General features: G+C 38.9%; 1 protein-coding gene across 1 annotated transcript in view; it reads left to right on the forward strand.

Moving 5' to 3' along the window:
* Positions 1-382: 382 nt before the first annotated feature.
* SPTLC3 (serine palmitoyltransferase long chain base subunit 3) overlaps positions 383-20,876 on the forward strand; it is a 123,247-nt gene continuing 102,753 nt past the window's right edge. Inside the window, exon 1 of the mRNA XM_070956428.1 lies at positions 383-493. Within this exon, the coding sequence (XP_070812529.1) occupies positions 383-493 (111 nt within the window). The remainder of the gene's footprint in view (positions 494-20,876) is intronic.

Raw genomic sequence — 20,876 nt, forward strand, 5'->3', positions numbered from 1 at the left:
CGAAGCGTTCCCGCCTTCATCTCCGCCCTCCTTTTTTAGCCGCTTCGCTAATTCCTCTCGAGTCACACAGCTCGGTGCGCTCAGCAACAGCATGGGCTCTACGCTTTGCGATTTCAGTAAATTCACGTCTTGCCGTTTTCGCTCCCTGGGACTACGGAAAGAGTTTGCCTTTTAAGTGGTTGAGATTGTACGAAGTGATTAAAAAAAAAATTAAAATCAAACAACAACCACTTCCTCGATCAGCCATCCGGACCAGTTGGATATCTTTCTAGACATCTTTCTGAAGGAATCGGGGTTTGTTTTGTTTTTTGCTCAGCTTTTTGAAGTTTGAAGTACCGAGGCGTTCCTAAGGGACTAGAAACCTGGTGTGTGTTTAAAGCAAATGGCTCACCCGAAAGGTCTCTCCAATGGACACCTACACTGTCGTCAGAAAAAAAATAACTTCGTAAAACACGGGATCCACAAAAAAAACGGTGTGGTTAAGGAAACTAAGGTAGGCGCTGCACTCCAGGATCGGCTTCCCAATTTACCTGCCTTTTGATTTTTTTTGTTTTTCGCCGTTATTTTAATACTTTAAATACTTTAATACTTTAAAACTTTTTAGATGTACCATCTGTTCCTCTTTCCCGGTCTTAAACGTTTTTCAGCCCGCGGGATTTGGTTGCCTTAAAGCAAGCCAGGACGAACTCATTCCCCTTTTTCTCATTCATTGCGGATAATTTCATGCTTCTTCTCTTCCATCTTTCATCATAAAACTTGTATAACTTTATTAATTGCTCCTTTAAAAAAAACCAAACTTCAAATCCTTTCTCATAAATGTTAATTATGTGTTTTTGCCTCCGGTTTGCAAATTCACCATCGGTCTGTGCAAGGGAGATGCTTTTGTAGGTTGCTTCACCTACCAGCTCGCTTCATTTCCATTGTGAGTAAATTGATAGTATCTTCTTTATGTTGAGGTATTACTGGCGTCTCTCACTTTTATCTCCCTCAATTTCAACTTTTCACTGGTAGTCACACCTCAGCTACTTCCTGACGGGTTTTTCAGGTGTCATCTTGACAAACAGGTCTTGGCAATGGTTGGAGAAGCAAGGCGGTCTGTTTGGGGGGTTATTTTCTAATACAAGTTGGGATTTTTGAAAGGTTTAGTAGGAGTGAGGAAAAAGGTGGAGTGTGGTATCCTTGATCACAGGTCAGTTAACTTATTAACTATTTTGATTATTGTAAACCATTGTCATTGACCTTAACTGGTGGTTTGATGCTCAGGGTTGGCGCACATCCTAAAACATAAATATGTAATACAAAATTATTTGCTTCCCCTCCTCTTGCTGCCCGAAATGATCTAAAGATGCGATTAAGGTTTGAACAGAGTGAATGCTAGTGATATAATGGCTAGTAATCAGCTCTCTAGAAGTCCTCAGAAAAATCTCTCTCCTTAAGATGATAGAGGTTGGACCAGAAACCCAGTGTGTCCAGTGCTGAGCTGCAATCCTTTCCTTTGAGGTAAAAATTAGCTTTTCTTTATTTATCAATCAATAGCTGAAGAGTCTAGAAATGAACTAGCCACCCAGGGGCTTTCTTAGCTGAGGCGGAGTGTCCTTTCCTGACATTGCTAAATATGTCTGGTGAAATAATAGCTTCTGCTGACTAAATTGTTCAGACTTGATCTTGTACATAAGTATTTCCTATCTTGATGTTCTTACTACCAGAATTTTACTATGACTTATTAAACAGATCTATGCAGGGCCTGACCCAAGGAGTTTCTGTGAGTGGTAATTGCTTGGGCGTGAAAAAAGAGAAAGAATGATACCTTAGAGAAAAGAGTATATATTATAATATAATACATAACATACTAAAGCGGTTATAGGAAGCAAAATAATATTTGATAAATTAATGTTTTACAAATACAAAGTGGTTTAGAGTGAATTCCTAATAGACTACAGTGCAAAATTCCAATTTATTGAGGTTTGTCTTATACTATTCCTGAAGAAAGGGGTATTTCCCTAGGTTATCTGAAAGAATTAAACTACCTCCCAGAAAAACAAGGGAATTTTCCGTAAAAACAGTAATGCAGTTGGACTCAATATTGTCTGCTTGTATAATAAGTTGTTTCCTTTATTAGAGTTAACAGTTTCTGACTTATATCACCTGATGGTTTAGTATAAAAACCATCAATTTATTGTACATAATACTATGTAAATTTATCTATATTCAGTGTGCCATAAGTATATTCATGATTTAAATATGCATTAATGGAAAAATGTTTTCACATATGCTGTTTAGAAGAAAGGAATCTCTGAAATTTACTTGTTGAAACATTTATAAATATTACAGGTTTATATAAACTTATTTACCTACTAATTAACCAAAATTTACTTCAATAGCTGCTGAATTTTTTAAAAAATATTCAGGTTTTTTAGTTTATTTATTTTTTATTTATTAAATTTACAGTTAATTTGTTTAATTTAGTTACTGAGTTATTTTGAAGATATTATTCTCAATATATGTTTGTTAGTTGCCTAACTAGGGGGAAGAATCCAGAAAGAATGAAAATTAAGGACTTCTCATAATGTAATAGTCACATGTTTAGGTTACTACTTAACCTTATCACATAAGGCAGCATTAGATCCTTAGTTGGTTTTTGTAAATTCTAGACTGTCACTGTACAAACAAACTTATATGGTTGAAATTCTGAATGCTATCTAACTATTGTTAATGCTGATTTAAAAGAACTATAGTTTGCTGGAAATATAAACTCTTGTTCTTTGGTCACAACTAACAAAGGTGTCTTGGAGTATCTTCAGTTACAGGTTAGGGTTAGGGCAGTGATGGCTACCCTTTTTGCCATCGCGTGCCAGGAAGGGGGGGCAGGGGGGTCACTCATGTGGTTACCCACACCCATAATTCTATGCAAAAATGGGCTGTTTTCGTCCTCCCCAGACTCCTAGAGAGGCTCTGGAGGCTGGGGACAGCAAAAAACGGGCCTTCTGGTCCCACCGGAAGTTGGCAAACAGGCCGTTTCTGGCCTCTGGGGGGCCTCTGGGGAGTGGGGAAGGCTGTTTTCGCCCTCCCCAGACTCTTAGAGACACTCTGCAGGCTGGGGACAGCAAAAAACAGGCCTTCCCCACCACCCCCAGAGGCCCTACGGAGGCAGGAAACAGCCTGTTTCCCTACTTCTGGTGGGCCCAGAAGCCCTGAAAATGAGCTCGCGTGCCCACTGATATGGCTACGTGTGCCACCTGTGGCACGCGTGCCATAGATTCGCCATCACGGGGTTAGGGCAATCCTCTCAATACATGTTCCCCGAAACTGGCTAGCCCAAATTTGAACTTTTTATAGCAACAACAGTGTAGGTAACCATACAAATTATGTATTTACTAAATTTACAAAGTAATACTGAATCTTTTCAAATCTTCACAGCAGTTTATAGTAAGATACCAGATAAAAATTTGTATAATAAATAATAATAGAATGCTATAGAGATGGGCCTGCCCATCTTCTAGAGCAGTGGTTCTCAACCTGGGGGTCGCGACCCCTTTGGGGGTCGAACGGCCATTTCCCAGGGGTCGCCAAAGCCCTCTCTCACCCCCCCGCCTTCACTCACCCTCTGCCTCTGCTGGATCGCCCGGTGGCTGTTCGCTTACCCCGCCCACTCCCAATCTATTGCTGCCTCCGGAGTCCCAGCTGGTGGCTAGAGGGAAAAAAAACTTTAAATTCTTACCGAGGGGCTTCAAAGAGCTAGCTGCAAAGAGGTAAATTCCTGGAGCAGATATTTTTCCCCCTAGCTATACTGAAAAGAGAAAGCGAAAGCAGGGTCTTAGCTGCAACGTGACAAAATGAGGCAGAGAGGTTTCTTTTTCTTTTTCCTCACCAAGAAAGGTAGGTACAAAACTGCAAACAATGGGAAATTTAGGGCAAGAGGAGGTTCAAGATTTTAAAACACAAAAGAAAAAAAGCTCTATTTAACTAGGGAATTGTAATAATTGAGATACTATTAATTGTATATTGTGTTGAAAGCAGAAATGGTTAAGTTGTGGTTTGGAGGAATATATGGGGGAAATTATTTGGTTTATTATTATTGGTAAATATAATTAATTGATTTGTAAGAAATTGGATTGCATGGAAATAATTGGAATATTCATGTTCATATTGATAAATATACAAAAAAGATAAGTTATATAACTAATTGATTTATATTAAAATGTTGAATTTGTATTAAACAACTGTATTACATAATTAACCAATGTGAGGATGGATATAAAAATAGATGACAATGCAAAGGGGTATAATATAGAATAGAAGGGAAAAATTGAATTTGATTAAGATTAGAGATGAGGATGAAGGGTAATATTGGTTTTTTTAAAAAATAGTTGAGGAATAAATATGGTAAAAAGGAAATATAGAAATTGTAAATTTAATTGAAATGACTAAATACTGTGTTGGAAGAAATATCCTTCTGTGTTCTGCTCCAAGTGGGGAAAAAGACACTGGAAACATGGAGACTGTTTGGAAAGATGTTTTAATAGTGGACAGGATCACATGGCTTGATGGGGCCCATTGTGTTAGTTTCTGTTGCTATTGTGTTGCAAATGTCCTTTGACAAAGGATTGACTTTCTGCCTCTGGCCCATTAACAAAGGGTGGGGGGCAGGAAGGTGGGAGCTGCTTTGTCTGTAAAATATGCTTCTCCATTTCTCATCCAGGGAAATATAATATTCTGCCTTTTTAATATTTCCCAAAATATTTCATTCTTCTAGGAAAGGGGTGGCTGCTAACCTCCTACAACTGTTTAAATTTGTGGACCGGCCAAATACTCTGTTCAAAGAAAATATGTTGTATGTTTGTATGTGTGTTTCTAATTATTGCTATTTATTGCTATTTATTCTCTTTTATTCTTTAAAGTTTAACAATTCATTCTTTATCTTAATATCTTTATATTTGTTTGGGGTTGGCTTTCTTCCCTCTCATCTTTTTTATTGTACAGCAATCTTTCTCCTCAAACCTACCACCTCTGTCTTTTCTTTCTTACTTACTTTCTCTTCCCCCCCTCTTCTTCTTCTCCCTACTTCCTCTTTCTCCTTCTCCTCCTCTCTTCCTCCCTCTCTTACCTTCACTCCTATTCTAATTTCCCTTCCCTTCCTTCATCCCTCTCTATTGCTGTATCCTTTTATGCATATGGACTACTCAGAGGGCTGAAAAAGTTATTTTTGACTGGTCCTCGCACTTTTGACCAGTCCTCGAACTTACGACTGTCCTCACAATTTATGTTTTTGCCCTATCTTGTCACCATGGTGAAGAGAAGCAGTTGTGAAATGAGTGACATGGTTGTTAAGAATGCTGCACAGGCATAAATGTGAGGATGGTCATAAGTGTGAGGACCAGTCAAAAGTGCGAGGACTGTCAGAAATGACTTTTTTCAGCCCTCTGAGTAGTCCCTGTACACATAGCCATGCCCACCCGGTCACATGACCAGCTAGCCACGCCCACCCAGTCACATGACCTCCAAGCCACACCCAAAAAATAAGCCACGCCCACAAAACCGGTAGTAAAAGAAATTTAGAACCCACCCCTGGTTGGGGGTCACCACAACATGAGGAACTGTATTAAAGGGTCGCGGCATTAGGAAGGTTGAGAACCACTGTTCTAGAGGGAGTCTGTTCCAAGTGTTACATAACATTAGTTCCATGATGGAAAACACTGTTTTCTGGCTTTAGACTTCCTCACCTAATGGATGTTAGGATACTATAAACCCGTTTTCCTGGGAGGATCACCTTAGCAGAATTTAAATAGGTGATCCTGAAATTACCTAAATACAAAACTACAAAGGCTTTTTTGTAAGTCATATCTAATACTTTGAATTGCACCTGGACGCTGGTAGCCATTGCAGGACCCACAGCATAGTATAATATTGATCATGGCAAGTAGCATACATTAACAAGTGAGCTACTGTATTTTGGACTAACTGTTGGTTCTAAACGGCCTTCAGAAGCAACTCTATGAAGAGCACATTACAATACTTTAATTGCATGGGTCACAAAGACATGGACCCGGATTGTGGGGGCAATTAGCTGACTTTGTATAAAAAAGAACACCGCTTGAGGGGAGGCGAAAACCCTACTAAGCAGGTATATACAAAAGTATGAAGGCTATTGCTTAACGCATTGTTAGCTGCCCTGAGTCTCCAGAGAAGGGCGGCATATAAATTGAACCAATGAATGAATGAATGAATGAATCACCATAACTGAATCAATCTGCAAAAGAGAGGCTGAAAATGGCTCACCCATAAGTCTTCCCAACCACAAGCATCCATCCCACCCTCATGATGTTTTGGAAATCTTTAAAAAATGGCTGTTCTCTGAGGCTTGTAGGGTAAGGTGTTTGTGAAGTCCTGTTGGTAATCCTTTTGTGTTAGAGAAAGTATGTTTTTATTGCTTTCCTTTTATTCTTATTTTGATGTAAAGCCATTGTAGAATTATTACGAAATCAGGCATCTTTTAAATCTCATAAATCCAGCAAATAAATCTGCCTTTTGAACACTAGCTATCCATTCCACAAATGACAGAAACCAGAATGAGCAAACAGTAATTCCATCTTGCTAGGGTTCAACGTTAGTCTGTTTCCTCCTGTCCAAAACTCAGCAGCTTGCAGGCACTGGGATAAGCCGTCATCAACATCTCTAGTAGATCCAGGGTAGAAATATAAAGCTGAATATCAACATATTGGTTGTATCATACTCTAAACTGTAGGATGACAACTGAAAATGGTGTCATATAGATGCTAAAGAACAGGATAAGGACTAGTCTGTATGAGTCCCCAGTCTTTCTTCTCCCAGTACCACTGACTAGAATTGTCTATTGAGATAGGAATGGATCCACTTTAGAACACTGCACTGAATCCCCAGAAGGATACTACGGTGGACAGTATCAGGATCTACAAATTGGTCACATAGGACAAGAAGGGGAACTTTCCCAACACTTTCCCATATCAGGGTCCCAATAAAGGCCATCCACTGGAGCAATCAATGTTGTTTCCATCCCATGTGCAGCTCAACATCCTGACTGAAAAGGGACCATGTAATCTGCTTTCTCTCAAATTTTCTACAGTTGAATCTACAATTGAATCTAAATTCACTCAAAAAGAAGTTTGTAAACTGGTCTGCAGTTATCAAACACTGCTGAGTATGAGGAAGGTTTCTTATTGAAGGTTAATAATATAATTCTCTCCCAAGGGGGAAATCCCAATGGAAATCATGTTCTAGTATTAATGCAGTAAGATAAAGGAAGTTTCCAGATAAAAGTGCCTTTTTTTACCAGTTAAAAGATACTGACTTGGTTCACCAATGCCAAATCATGACTTGTTTTAACCAAATTCTACTAAATAAAACCTCATGTAACCTCACAAATAAGATGTAAACCACATTTTATACATGACAATAGTTGAATTATTTATCTTTTAAAACCAAAATGACATTAAAAAAATAAAAATTGTTTAGAACAATTGAATCATAGCTTTTAAATCTGTCTAACACATTTTCTGAGGTGAAGAAATACAATGGATGGGAAACACTGAGTTTCAGATAGAAGACAATGGTATTTAGGTCTCCTTCCCAATAACATGGGTGAGGCAAAACAAAATATAATAAAAGCAAGGCTGGAAGCAATTTCAGATGAATATGCTATAAACCACTTGTAGTCTTATTCTTACTTAATTATGTTTGTAGAAATGATACTGGAAATTTAAAACTTGACAGTAAAGATTCCAGTATGCTAAGCTGCAACACTGAATACAGAATAACAGAGTTGCTATTTGGCTTTCACTGAATATGAAGTGTGAACTCAAGTATTAGCGATATAAAGCATGACTGTGGCTTAGCATTGGGTATGAAAAATAGAATACCTTTCAGCAGCTTCTAGAAAGTGGTGCTTTTATGTTTTTTGAGGGATATCAATTGGCAAAATAGGTCCTGAGTTTCATAAAAGCTTAACACTCCCATTTCATAACTTAATCTTCTTTCTGAACCTATTCTTGGCTACACCTATGTTTGGATTAAGATCATCAACACCAAAACCTAATATGATAGAGGATAGGCCATGTATTATATTATATATTATAATCCATGACAAATTACAAATGTGTTCATACAAAATATTACATTAAATCTCATTATGCTTAGTATAATGCTGTGGGTTATAGATAGTATGTTATAATAATACATAGTTTGTTTGATTTTTAGCTTAGCCATTGAATTTATATGAATAAGGTACGTCATAAATTCTCTTAACTTTCTGCGCTTCTCATATATAATGGATTATATCTGTCATCCTTACCCACCCATTATGGAAGGAATTCTATTCGATATTTGAAAGGACAGATGCAACTAGTGGCTTTCCCTGAAAAGTCCCTTTAATCCATCACCATGATAGGACAATATACTGGAGATTAAAAGAGTTCACCAAAACTGTCAATTCATTCTTTTATGAATTTCACAAAACAAAAGGAAGGTAGCTAATCTCCCAACAATGTTTGCTACCTTCCATTTGCCTGACTAAAATGTAATCAGAACCCTAATTTAAAGCAAATTAAAGTGTAGGCGAATAGGTTTTAGAAATCACATATCCTGTGGAGTACTGTTTGTTTTTAATCTATTAGTATTCACTCATCCTCCTCCAGTTAACAAATTAAAATTCATCCAAATTCAGCCTTTCCTCAATAGGAAATATTAACATCAGGTAACAGCATCCATTCAATCTTGAGCTAAGCGAATAACTTTTGTCAGTATGAGATCACCAGAAATCCCCAAACTGTAGATTAGACTGTGAAATTGAAAAAAAAAATGCATACAAAAGCAGTGACAAATTACTTTGGTATTATTGACAAGAAACCAATATGGATATAATTGAGCTTGATTCAGATAGAATTTTACTTTAACCTCTTGATTGCTTGAATTTTTTATTCTACGTTCCTTTCAGCTTGTATGTTAGTAAGTATGTTAGATAAGATCAGAATTGAATGTAGTATTCCGAGTATCTCAAATGAAGCAACACTGCAATGTTATACTATATGAAGCACAGGAACTGAATATTTTCAGTTTGGATTGGATTTCCACAGGTGAATTTGCTTCTTGTCACATTTTATGGAATTATTTTATTATTTATTACTGGATTATTATATTATTTAAGAAAATGTATATGGCTGCCCAACGCCATATCTTAGTGACTCCAGGCAGCTTATGAAGCTAGAAACTCAACATACAAACAATAGCAAAGAATAACCCGTCACTCCCCTGGTGACAGCAATCAATCAAACAAATAAGCCAGTTGATGCACTCCACCCCACTTTGGGGTTTATAGTTTTTGTTACTGCAGATGTCACTCTTTCAATGTAAGTGATAGTGGGCATACAAAATTGTTAATTTTGTTTATATATATATGTGTGTGTGTGTGTGTGTATTTATATATATACAGTATATATATATATATATATATATATATATATATATATATATATATATATGGCAATCATAGAAGCTTGGTCCTGCATGATGTAATTCATGCAAATAAGCAAACAATTTTTAGTGATTTATGTAGCTAATGGACCTCTAGTTATTCAAACAAGTCTCTCTCTGAAATTGCAGGTAATACATAATGTTCCATACCACAGCCATTTATCTTACAAATATATAGAATTTATGGAACATATATATGTTCCATAATAATAATGTCCCCATCTGCAGAGCCAAATCCTGCAGTAACCATATTTTTCTTCTTTTTTTCCCCTCCATTATGCTATATGTTTCTTGGTGGTGCATTTTTTTCTTTTGTGGGTACAAATTGTCATAATGACACATAATCCCTTTGCAGCTTTATATTGAACTCTGTGATCAACTCTGAGATGGTTTCGTTTGATCACACAGCACTCTTCCATAGACCTCAGAACTAGAGAAAGAATCCATGGCAGCAGTATTTCACAACCTACCTAACCTAACCAAATACACTAATATCAAAGTACTCAGAATCACCTCCGCAACCTCTGTCTCACAACCTACTTTCAGTTTGATGGATAAATATGCCAACAAAATAGAGAAACATACATGAGATCACCACTCTCAGTATCATAGCAGATACTATAATGCAGCATCTAGAAACCATAGCCTTCCATCAGATAAAACTAAAAGTATGGCTCTGGTATCTGTATGATACCTTTGCTGTAATAAAAGGAACAATTAGAGAAAACACATGAAACAATCAAAAGCATCTTCAAAGGAATAAAATTCAGAAGAGAAAAAGAAAACAACAACACACTGCCCCTTTCTGAATATCCTCATCAGCAAATTAGAAACACAAGTCTATCAAAAACCAAGCACACTAATCAAATATTCCACCAACAAACAAAGAACCCAACTTCCTGCAAAAGGAACTATATAAGAATATTACATAAATTTACTGCAACAACCCAGAGCATCAAAAAAAGGAAACAGGCTGCCTATACGATATCTTCCAACAAAGTGGATACCCATGCAAATTCATCAAAAAGTGCCTGATGCTCAACCCACTACAGCACAACCAACACAAGCTATAAAGAGTATAACTCTTGATCCGGCTGTTTTGGCTAACTACCGTCCGGTCTCCAACCTTCCCTTCTTGGCGAAGATTGTTGAGAGTGTGGTGACGTGACAGCTTCCTGGGTACCTGAATGAAGCTGTCTATCTGGATCCGCTCCAGTCCGGCTTCAGGCCTGGGTACAGCACGGAAACAGCATTGGTCGCGTTGGTGGATGATCTCTGGAGGGCTCGCGATAGGAGCTGCTCCTCTATCCTGGTCCTGTTAGATCTCTCAGCGGCTTTTGATACCATCAACCATGGTATCCTGCTGCGCTGGTTGGAGGGGTTGGGAGAGGGGGGCACCATTTTGCAGTGGTTCTCCTCCTATCTCTCTGACCGGTTGCAGTTGGTGTTGGCAGGGGGGCAGAGGTCGACCCCGAGGCACCTTGTTTGTGGGGTACCGCAGGGGTCGGTCCTCTCGCCCCTTCTGTTCAACATTTATGTGAAGCCACTGGGTGAAATCATCCGTGGCTTTGGGGTGGAGTTCCATCAGTACGCTGATGATACTCAGCTGTACATCTCCACCCCAGGCCATCCCAACGATGCCCTTGAAGTGATGTCCCGGTGCCTGGAGGCCGTGCGGATCTGGATGGGGAGTAACAGGCTTCGACTCAACCCTTCCAAGACCGAGTGGCTGTGGCTTCCGGCGCCCCGATATAGTCAGCTGGTGCCATCGCTGGCTATTGGGGGCGAGTTATTGGCCCCCACGGACAGGGCTCGCAACTTGGGCGTCCTCCTGGACGCACGGCTGTCTTTAGAAGAGCATATGACGGCCGTGGCCAGGGGGGCTTTTTATCAGGTTCGCCTGATTCACCAGTTGCGTCCCTTTCTGGATCGGGACTCCTTACGCACAGTCACTCAGGCACTCGTCACTTCCCGCCTGGACTACTGTAATGCTCTCTACATGGGGCTCCCCTTGAGGAGCACCCGGAGGCTCCAACTGGTGCAGAATGCGGCCGCGCGGGGGATTATGGGAGCAAGGGGGCACTCCCATGTGACACCTCTCCTGCGTGAGCTGCATTGGCTTCCAGTGGACTTCCAGGTGCGCTTCAAGATGTTGGTTATCACCTTTAAAGCGCTCCATGGCATAGGACCTGGGTATTTGCAGGACCACCTTCTGCTGCCGATAGCCTCCCACCAACCAGTACGCTCCCACAGAGAGGGACTCCTCGGGTGCCATCAGCCAGGCAATGTCAGCTGGCGACCCCCAGGGGGAGGGCCTTCTCTGTGGCAGCTCCTGCCCTCTGGAATGATTTGCCCCCGGAGATACGAAGGATATTGGATCTCCGGACCTTTCGCCGTGCCCTACAAACCTTTCTTTTCCATCAAGCAGGGCTGGCGTGAACACCCCCCCCCCCCCCGGCTTTTTTAGCTTTTTAAATTGTCAATGGGTTTTAGTTTGAATGTTTTAAATTTTGGGCCAAAGTCATGTAATTCTTTTTAAAGTTTTAAATTTTGTATTGGTTTGTGTTTTAGTTCTGGCTGTGCACTGCCCTGAGTCCACTAGGAGAAGGTCGGTATACAAATTGAATAAAATAAATAATAAGTAAGTAAGTAAGTAAGTAATAAATAAATAAACTGCCATACATAAAAAATATCTCAGAAACAGCCAAGAGACTATTACAACACAATGCCATCATCAGAACACACAAACCAACTAAACATCTCCTCCAAAACATCTTAAGTATGGTAAATCAAAAGATCCAGTAGCCCAAGAAGAAAAAAAGACAGGACTGATAAACAACATATTATATAGAGACTGTTAACAGCCATTATGTATGATAAACAGGCAGAAATCTAGCAGAGTACAACCATGAACTAGCAATCAGAAGATATGATGATGAAACTCCTTAATTTCATAACACATAGACAACCATAATTTAAACTGGGAAACTGTAAGCATCCTAGACCAAGCTAAATCCAAAAATGTTAGGGGATTCCTGGAGACTTGGCATGCATTAACCAATAACCTTTAATGGAGACAGCTTAAAACTCAGGTTTTAACAGTGTACTGGATAACCTGTGCCTAATTAGGTCATTGTTTTAGAGTTATTTCTTTATCTAAAGAGAAAAATAATGACCGAGCATGGGCAAAAAAGCAATGGAAGTGGGAGTGACTTCCAACTTCCTGCCAGCTTTCCCATTGAACTTCCTTGTGGGAATCTGGCGGGAAGCATTGAAAATCTTCCTTCCCAGGTAAGTGGGTGTTGCTAGATGGGGGAAGGAATTGGAGGGATTATGAAATTGGATGGCAAACTGCTATGGAATGTTGAAAATCTATGTTCTTCTGTGCTATTCAGTTTTATAGTACAGTATGATCAGTACTGTAGTGTTGTGTTGTACTGTACTATACCACAGCATTCACCATTACTAAGATCAGTGTGAGTTAGAAGAAGCATGGATACTTCCATGGAAGACAATACCAATTGAGTTGCTTAATAGTAAGAGGCATAGAGAAAGACAAGGTGTCAGCATAGGTTCATTCATATATGCAAAATTTCTTCATGGACATGTGCAAAATTTCCACATCAAAACTTTTCAGTTCCAAAGCATTCCATTATAACCTGGTATAGGTTATTCCACCTAACCAGGGGAACATACAAATTTGAGTTGGCTCCTAAATCCTTTATATAATGAAATGGAGATTACTTTGCTGTCTTCATGACTTTCCTTGGGAAAGGACCAAAAGTTTATGCGGTCTGTAACCTTTGTTCTGACATAATAATATTCTGTCTTCTGTTCAAAGAGATTAAGTCAGGAGAATTCGAACCAACTTTGCTTTTCTGCCCGGCCTGCCAACAGTTGGTAAGGCCTTAATCCTTCTTATGAAGCCTTGCCCTATTTCTCACAGTTTCCTCCCACTCCTTGTCATTCATAGAGGAGAGAGAAAATTCTAAGATAGATATTACAATTTTTCTTCCTGTGGTTTTAAACTAGTTTTTGTTTTAAGAACTTGTTGAAGCTGGCAGGACTATTTTGAGTTTGGTTACTGATGAGGAAGAGAGGACTAAACATTACATTACATTGCAATTACAAAATTGTATTGCAATGAGGTACATTGCAATCTAAGATAAGTTTGATGAGTGTTAAAGGAAGCTGTTTTAGAGCCATGCATTTGAAGGAAAGTATTTGGGGAGAAAGCATTTGGGGAGTAAAGGACCAAAGTGGCAGGGACCTAACAGAGGCAAAAGAAATTAAGAAGAGGTGGCAAAATTACACAGAAGAACTAGTCAAGAACGAGCTTAACGTCCCTGACAACCACAGTGGGATGGTCACTGACTTTGAGCCAGACATCCTAGAATGTGAAGTCAAATGGACCTTAGGAAATCTGAGCAACAACAAAGCTAGTGGAGGGGACAATATTCCAGCTGAGCTATTCAAAATCTTAAAAGATGATGCAGTAAAAGTGCTACATTCAATTTGCCAGCAAATTTGGAAAATTCAACAGTGGCCACAGATTGGAAAAGGTCAGTTTATATTCCAATTCCAAAGAAAGGCCATGCCAAAGAATGTTCAAACTATCACACCATTGCACTCATTTCACATGCTAGTAAAGTTATGCTCAAAATCCGACAAACTAGACTCCAGCAGTATATGGCTCAAGAACTACCAGAAGTACAGGCGGGATTTTGAAGAGGCAGAGGAACTAGAGATCAAATTGCCAACATACGCTGGATCATGGAGAAAGCTAGGAAGTTCTAGAAAAATATCTACTTCTGCTTCATTGACTATGCTAAAGCATAGTCAAGTGGATCACAACAAATAGTGGCAAGTTCTTAAAGAGATGGAAGTACCAGACCATCTTATTTGTCTCTTGAGAAACCTATATGCGAATAAAGAAGCAACAGTGAGAACTGGACAAAGAACCACTGATTGGTTCAAAAATGGGAAAGGAGTCCAGCAACACTGTATACTGTCGCCCTACCTATTTAACTTATATGCAGAGCATATCATGAGAAAAGCGGGGCTAGATGAATCAAAAGTTGGAATTAAGATTGCCAGGAGAAATATCAACAACCTCAGATATGCAGATGATACTACTCTAATGGCAGAAAGTGAAAAGGAACTACAGAGCCTCTGGATGCGGTTAAGAAGGAGAGTGCAAATGTTGGCTTGAAACTCAACATTAAAAAAATTAAGATCATGGCATCCGACCCTCTCAATTCCTGGCAAATAGATGGGGAAGAAATGGAGATAGTGACAGATTTTATTTTCCTGGGCTCCAAGATTACTGCAGATGGGGACTGAAACCAAGAAATTAAAAGACGCTTGCTCCTGGGGAGGAAAGCTATGGCAAATCTAGACAGCATACTAAAAAGCAGAGATATCACCCCGCCAACAAAAGTGTGTATAGTCAAGGCTATGGTTTTCCCAGTTGCAATGTATGGCTGTGAAAGTTGGACCATAAGAAAGGTTGATTGCCAAAGAATTGAGGCCTTTGAACTCTGGTGCTGGAGAAGACTCCTGTGAGTCCCTTGGACTGCAAGGCTATCAATCCGGTCAGTCCTAGAGGCGATCAACCCTGACTACTCTTTAGAAGGCCAGATCCTGAAGATGAAACTCAAATACTTTGGCCACCTCGGGAGAAGGAAGGACTCACTGGAGAAGAGCCTAATTCTGGGAAAGATTGAGGGCAAAAGAAGAAGGGGCAACAGAGAATGAGATGGCTGGATGGAGTCACCGAAGCAATAGGTGTGAGCTTAAATGGACACCAGAGGATGGTAGAGGACAGGAAGGCCTGGAGGAACGTTGTCCATGGGGTCGTGATGGGTCAGACACGACTTCACAGCTAACAACAACAAAAAATTTGGGGAGAAGCCCAAATGTGTGTGATGAGGTGAATTTCTGAGGGAAATCTTTCTCTTTCCTACGATTGGATACTTTATGTTTGCCTTGTACATTTCTTTTAATATTTGCAGTTATGAAAGTCTATTCTAAGTGGTATGAATGAAGTCAGTCGAAAGTGTGCTGTGGTCACATCTTCAGAAGAGTGGATTCTCTTCATCTCCTTTGAATTCTGACCAAAGCTTTTGTTGGCATTGAGGATTCAAGTTTGGTTGCTCAGAGTCAATTCAGAGCTTAGAATGAAATAAATCCATCACCCTTGGCCAAGGTAATATAAACTATAATGAATTTTGCTGGAAAATTGTACTACAGCACAAGTAACTCAATTGAATATGGTAGATGTGTCCCTTTTATGTTTTCCATTGGATGATTTTGAGACTTCCATATGGAATAGTTATATAATTCCTCCACGTGAGCTGTCTCATTCTTTCTTGAAGGATGAAAAAATCTGCATAAATTCCAACTTGCTTTCCATGATGAGTAAAGCAACAAATTACAAATGCTGTTGTAATTGCACTGGCTTTTATTTCTATACCTAAGCACTATAGTTTCTTTATATTCCATAAGGCCATACTACACAAATTGTTACAAATTGCTAATACATTTAATTTTACTGCTTTTCTTTCACTTAATCACAGGATATTCTTGTTTTACACCACACTCACCTAGTTCTGAAAGCAAAGCTTATCAGTGTATGAATTGAGGGAGGGGGGGTTGATTTTTTAAAAAATCTGCTTGTTTAGGGCTGAATGTGCCTGGCCCAAGGGTTACCAAGGTAACTTCCGTGTCTCAAAGAAGACTAGATCCATAGTCTTATTGGTCATTGAACTTGACTTACTAAACTATATGGATCGGTGACATATTTTGGACACTATTTTCTCATAAGGGCAATGCCTGTACAATAAAATGTATCATTTGTGACAACCTGCTTCCACTAGCCCGGCTTTGCTTTTTGTTTTAGTGACTATTCTCCTTGCTTTTTATAACATTGCCTTAGTTCCTTAATATATTTTCCTATCTGTATCATCTTTGTCATTTTTGTATGATACCCGTTAAATTATATACTTGTGAGTTAATCTATGGCATATCATTTTAAGTACTTCTATAAATTATGCTACCGTTGGATCCTTATCTGAAATCCTTAATTGCATGCTATTTAATCAGATAGCCATTTGAACTGAAAGTGATTGTAAGGTAACCAAGACATTAGCCAGTCTAACTATGACTGTTACGTGTGGTAATACCATGAGTTGGTGCCCATCATGCAATGAAGTGGGAAAATCCAAATTTTAGATCATAATCTAATCATAGGAGCATTGAAGAATCAATATCTGTGTTTCCAAAGTATAAACAAAAGTAGTTTCATTCATCTCCACAAGCTATCTTTAAATTCGTAAAGATATTAAATGAGCTGCTAGGGAAGAATCTGATGCTGTCTAGTAATACTGAGCCCCAAAATGATTTCCCATTATGAATAATTAAGGAAAGCATTGCCTCTTAAAATAATAATATTTGCCAGTTATGTCTGTTAGACACTATTAGGAGAATCTTCCCTGCTGAACTTTCAAGGTTTTTTTAGAGGTTGGATACACTGCAGAATTCATTTGGAGATGGTATGAAGAAGTAAAGGTAGAGTTCATTGGGGCAAACCCAAATTTGTATGATGTTGGGTGGAAGCTAAACATTTTAGATACTGTTGATAGGATTCCCATGCAGCTTTCCTGAATAATTACTGGCTTCTTATATTGAAGAGTGTAGCTTGTTGTGCCCAGTTGCATACATAGAAGGTATAAATCATAAGTTTTAGAAATATTTACCCAGAAGATCTGTCAACTGCATTTTACCCAAGGCATCATTGATTTGTTTGTAATTGTATGTTAACTGTCAGCTGCAGTTACCTGTCATTCTTTCAGTTTGAAGAAGTTGAATTAGATAGATCCTTGGACTTAGTTGTAGCTCACATCACAGTATGAATGTATATGGTTTCCTTGCTTCAGTTAATTAATATGACGCAGGAGAGCACTAGAATTCATAATTAGAACTCTTGCCGACTTAACAACTTAGGGCCCTAGGTTCTTAGTTCATTTATTATGATAGACTTCTGGGAACCATGTTCATGTAATTATGTTCATAAAGCAAGATTGAAAAAATTATAGAGATTCCTAAACATAGTTGCAAGGTTGCATTTATCATTAATTTATGATGAGTTGCTTTATCTATGAATAGGGTGCCTTAGGATTGTAAATGTTTGCTTGTTTTTTTTCTGAAACCTTTATTTGTTTGACTTGTGACTGTTTATCGGGGCTACATAAAATCAGTGGTTGGTTGCTCCCTGTTCTGTCTGGTTCTTTAGAACCACGCGGATGTCATAATTGATGATCTGCGCATGGACAGAAACGCAAGCACGCGCACCCCCATTGCAAACCAATAGTAAAGATAAGTAGAACCCACCCCTGCATAAAATCATTGTAGCCAGAATATTTCCAAAATAGGCAATTATTCATTGAATAAAGATGTAATATTTCTCAAAATTCTGAAGCAATGGGAACAATGAATTCTGAAGCAATGGGAGCAATGAATCGATAGCATGATTCCCAGAGCAAATGAGAAAAAAATAGACATCTTTTGCCTGTTGCTCCAACCCTTGAATTGTGGCAACCATGTGTCTTACTTGCTAGCCTGCAGATATTGTAGTTAAATGCTAGTGAATAATAGGATCTCTCATGTATGCCTCAGTTGTGGATGAGAAGGCCGACTCAGTGTGTGTACAACTGAGATCTGAGATGAAAAGCTAAATGGTACTCTGAAAAAGTTCCAGAAGAAAACTCTGAATTGGGGAAATAATGCTTATAATCTAGATGTAGAGTATAGAGGATAGCCTTGACAAATTTATGAAAGATCTATTACCAGGGCAACAATAAGATAAAAGCTGATTAAGCCTATGCCAGGGAAAGAGATTTACAAAAATGCCTCAGACACCATCCCTCCCAATTCACATGAAGAGGGAGAGGTGGAATAGGCATTCAGAATTGCAAATTCTATTATTGTAGCTGTTTTTATAAAAGTACCATTAGGCTCACAGTGTGTTAGTTTGGTCTACCTTGTAAGGCTAAAACGATATCAATTTCCTTTCTTTTTCCAGGCTCCCTTATCCATTATTCATTCAATTGCCATTCTAATGTTTTTATCTTCATGGACTCTGTTGATGTACTAATTACCTGGTGATAAAAAAAAATTTTGAACACTATGTTCTTTCTGAAAGATTTCAGTATTCACAATGAGACTGCCATAGTTTGACCCATTCAGGATTTATGGCTGTCAAAACACTGGATGAGATTGCTCCTATTAGCAGTCCTACAAATTTGCCAGTCCTGAATGGCTTTTTGGTTTACTGAGTGCTGGGTCTGACAATCAAGTTGATTCCATTGCCATAAAAGCAGCAAAGCAGCAGTTTTGGCAATCAGAGAACTTTTGCGGGAAGAATGAGCCAGGAAAAAAATTGCCTGTAGGCATATCACATGAACTTTCAGGATTATTTATTGGTAAAAGTGCTTGTATCCACTGTAGGTTGGATGCCAATTGGACAGATTCTATTATTATTAATGAGATGTTATCTTGTGACATGAATTGGGATTCATTTGAACATGCAGGATCTGTGGAAATAGATAAGAGATTCACCCTACTACCTCTGTTGGATCCATATCCTTTCTTCATTTGGATGTCTAAATAGAGCATAAGTTGCTGAATCTAGGAGGTTGTCAATGCTTTATTGAAGGATGGATTGATACTCCTTCATTGAAAGAAGTGATGTGCACTGTCTTGAAGAAGCCAGATGTGCTTGACTTTTGCCCTGTTTCCAAACTTTCTGTTATAGGTTTGTGGAAATACTTATAGATGATCCTAGAGGAAGCAGATAGTGTGGATCCGTTTAGTCAGAGAGACACCCCCCCCATCATGGGACAGAAGCAATATTGGTCACTAGATGACCATTAAGATCCAGATGGAGGAGTATGCTCCTCTTGTTCTTGTCAGACCTTTCAGCAGCATTGATCCCCTAAAATTGGTGACACTCAATTATACATTGCCATTTCATGTCAAGCTAGGGATGCCATGGGGTATCGGTACCTTTGAATCGGTACTTGGAAACTGTGAGAAACTAGATCAGGTAAAACAAGCTCATATTGAATTCTAGCAACATTCTGGATGAAATTGTATTCCCCCAGGTAACATGATTCATAATTTGAGGCTCCTCCTGGATTTGCAATTACTGTTTATATGGCTAATACCGTGTTTCTCCAAAAATAAGACCCTGTCTTATATTTTTTTGAACCCTGAAATAAGCGCTTGGCCTTATTGCCATGCGCTCAAAAGCCCGGTTGGGCTTATTATCAGGGGATGTCTTATTTTGGGGGAAACAGGGTAGAAGTTGTACCTAGGGACCCTTTGGCTGCTGTGTCAGTTGTGGTTTTATCTAGACTAGGATGCTCTCATCTCATTAATTCATGCCTTGAACACTGTTCTGTTCAACTTAACTGCTAAGTTCTCTACATGGATTACCTTTGAAGGCAACCAGAATTTGCAGCCAATATAAAATGTAGTACCAAGATTACTGGTTCCACCAATTCAGAATGACAATTATACTAAAGTTATTCATTAGTTGTCAGTATGTCTAATTAAGAGTCCTAGTCATTATTTTTCAAGTCCTGATGCACCACTGGCATACATCAGGTGACATCTTGCTTAAATTAAAACTGCTTATCTGGTCTACTGAAGGAGGGAGGGGGCCTACTGAATGTTCATAAAATTCCTAGTACATGAGCCATTACTTGTAATAGCTCCATCTCATGAAATACTTTCCCCTGCCCCTAAGAATTATGTGTAACCCTCACCTTGCTACAAAGCTTATTAAGTATGAGGGCCCATCTTGAATTTTATCTCAAATTCTATCTCTGCTTTCTGTGGTTATATTTTGTTTGTGATACGGTTATGATTTAGCTATTTATTATTATAGATTTTTGCTTTTTTTTTTTTTTTGCTTAATGCATGCTGCCCTTTTGGGATTGAAGCAGGTTATAAATACTACAAATACCAGGCGCAAACAATCAGGCCCACAAGTGCAGCATTCAAGCTACCTATTTTATTATGTTCTTCCTGTAATACAGGAATCTCCCCAGTCTGACAGCTCTTCCTTGGGAACAATTAGATAAGACTCCAAGTAATTCAGGGAGGGGTGGTTCTGTCCTTTTTACACTTGCACACTGACTCTAAACTAGTTCCCTGCTTGATACCTCCTCTTTGCCAGTTTGAGTGCTTCTCAACATTAAAATAAATATATTATTTTGTTGTGGTCAAACAACTTCCTATAGAAATTTAGACTTCTAGTAACTATCCAATTTTGCAGAAGTGAATTCAGATGGATTCCAGAAGGTCCTATG

The sequence above is a fragment of the Pituophis catenifer genome, unplaced genomic scaffold (assembly GCF_029215685.1).
Source record: "Pituophis catenifer annectens isolate HBS135680 unplaced genomic scaffold, rPitCat1.0.hap2 SCAF_1, whole genome shotgun sequence".
Taxonomy (NCBI): Eukaryota; Metazoa; Chordata; class Lepidosauria; order Squamata; family Colubridae; genus Pituophis; species Pituophis catenifer.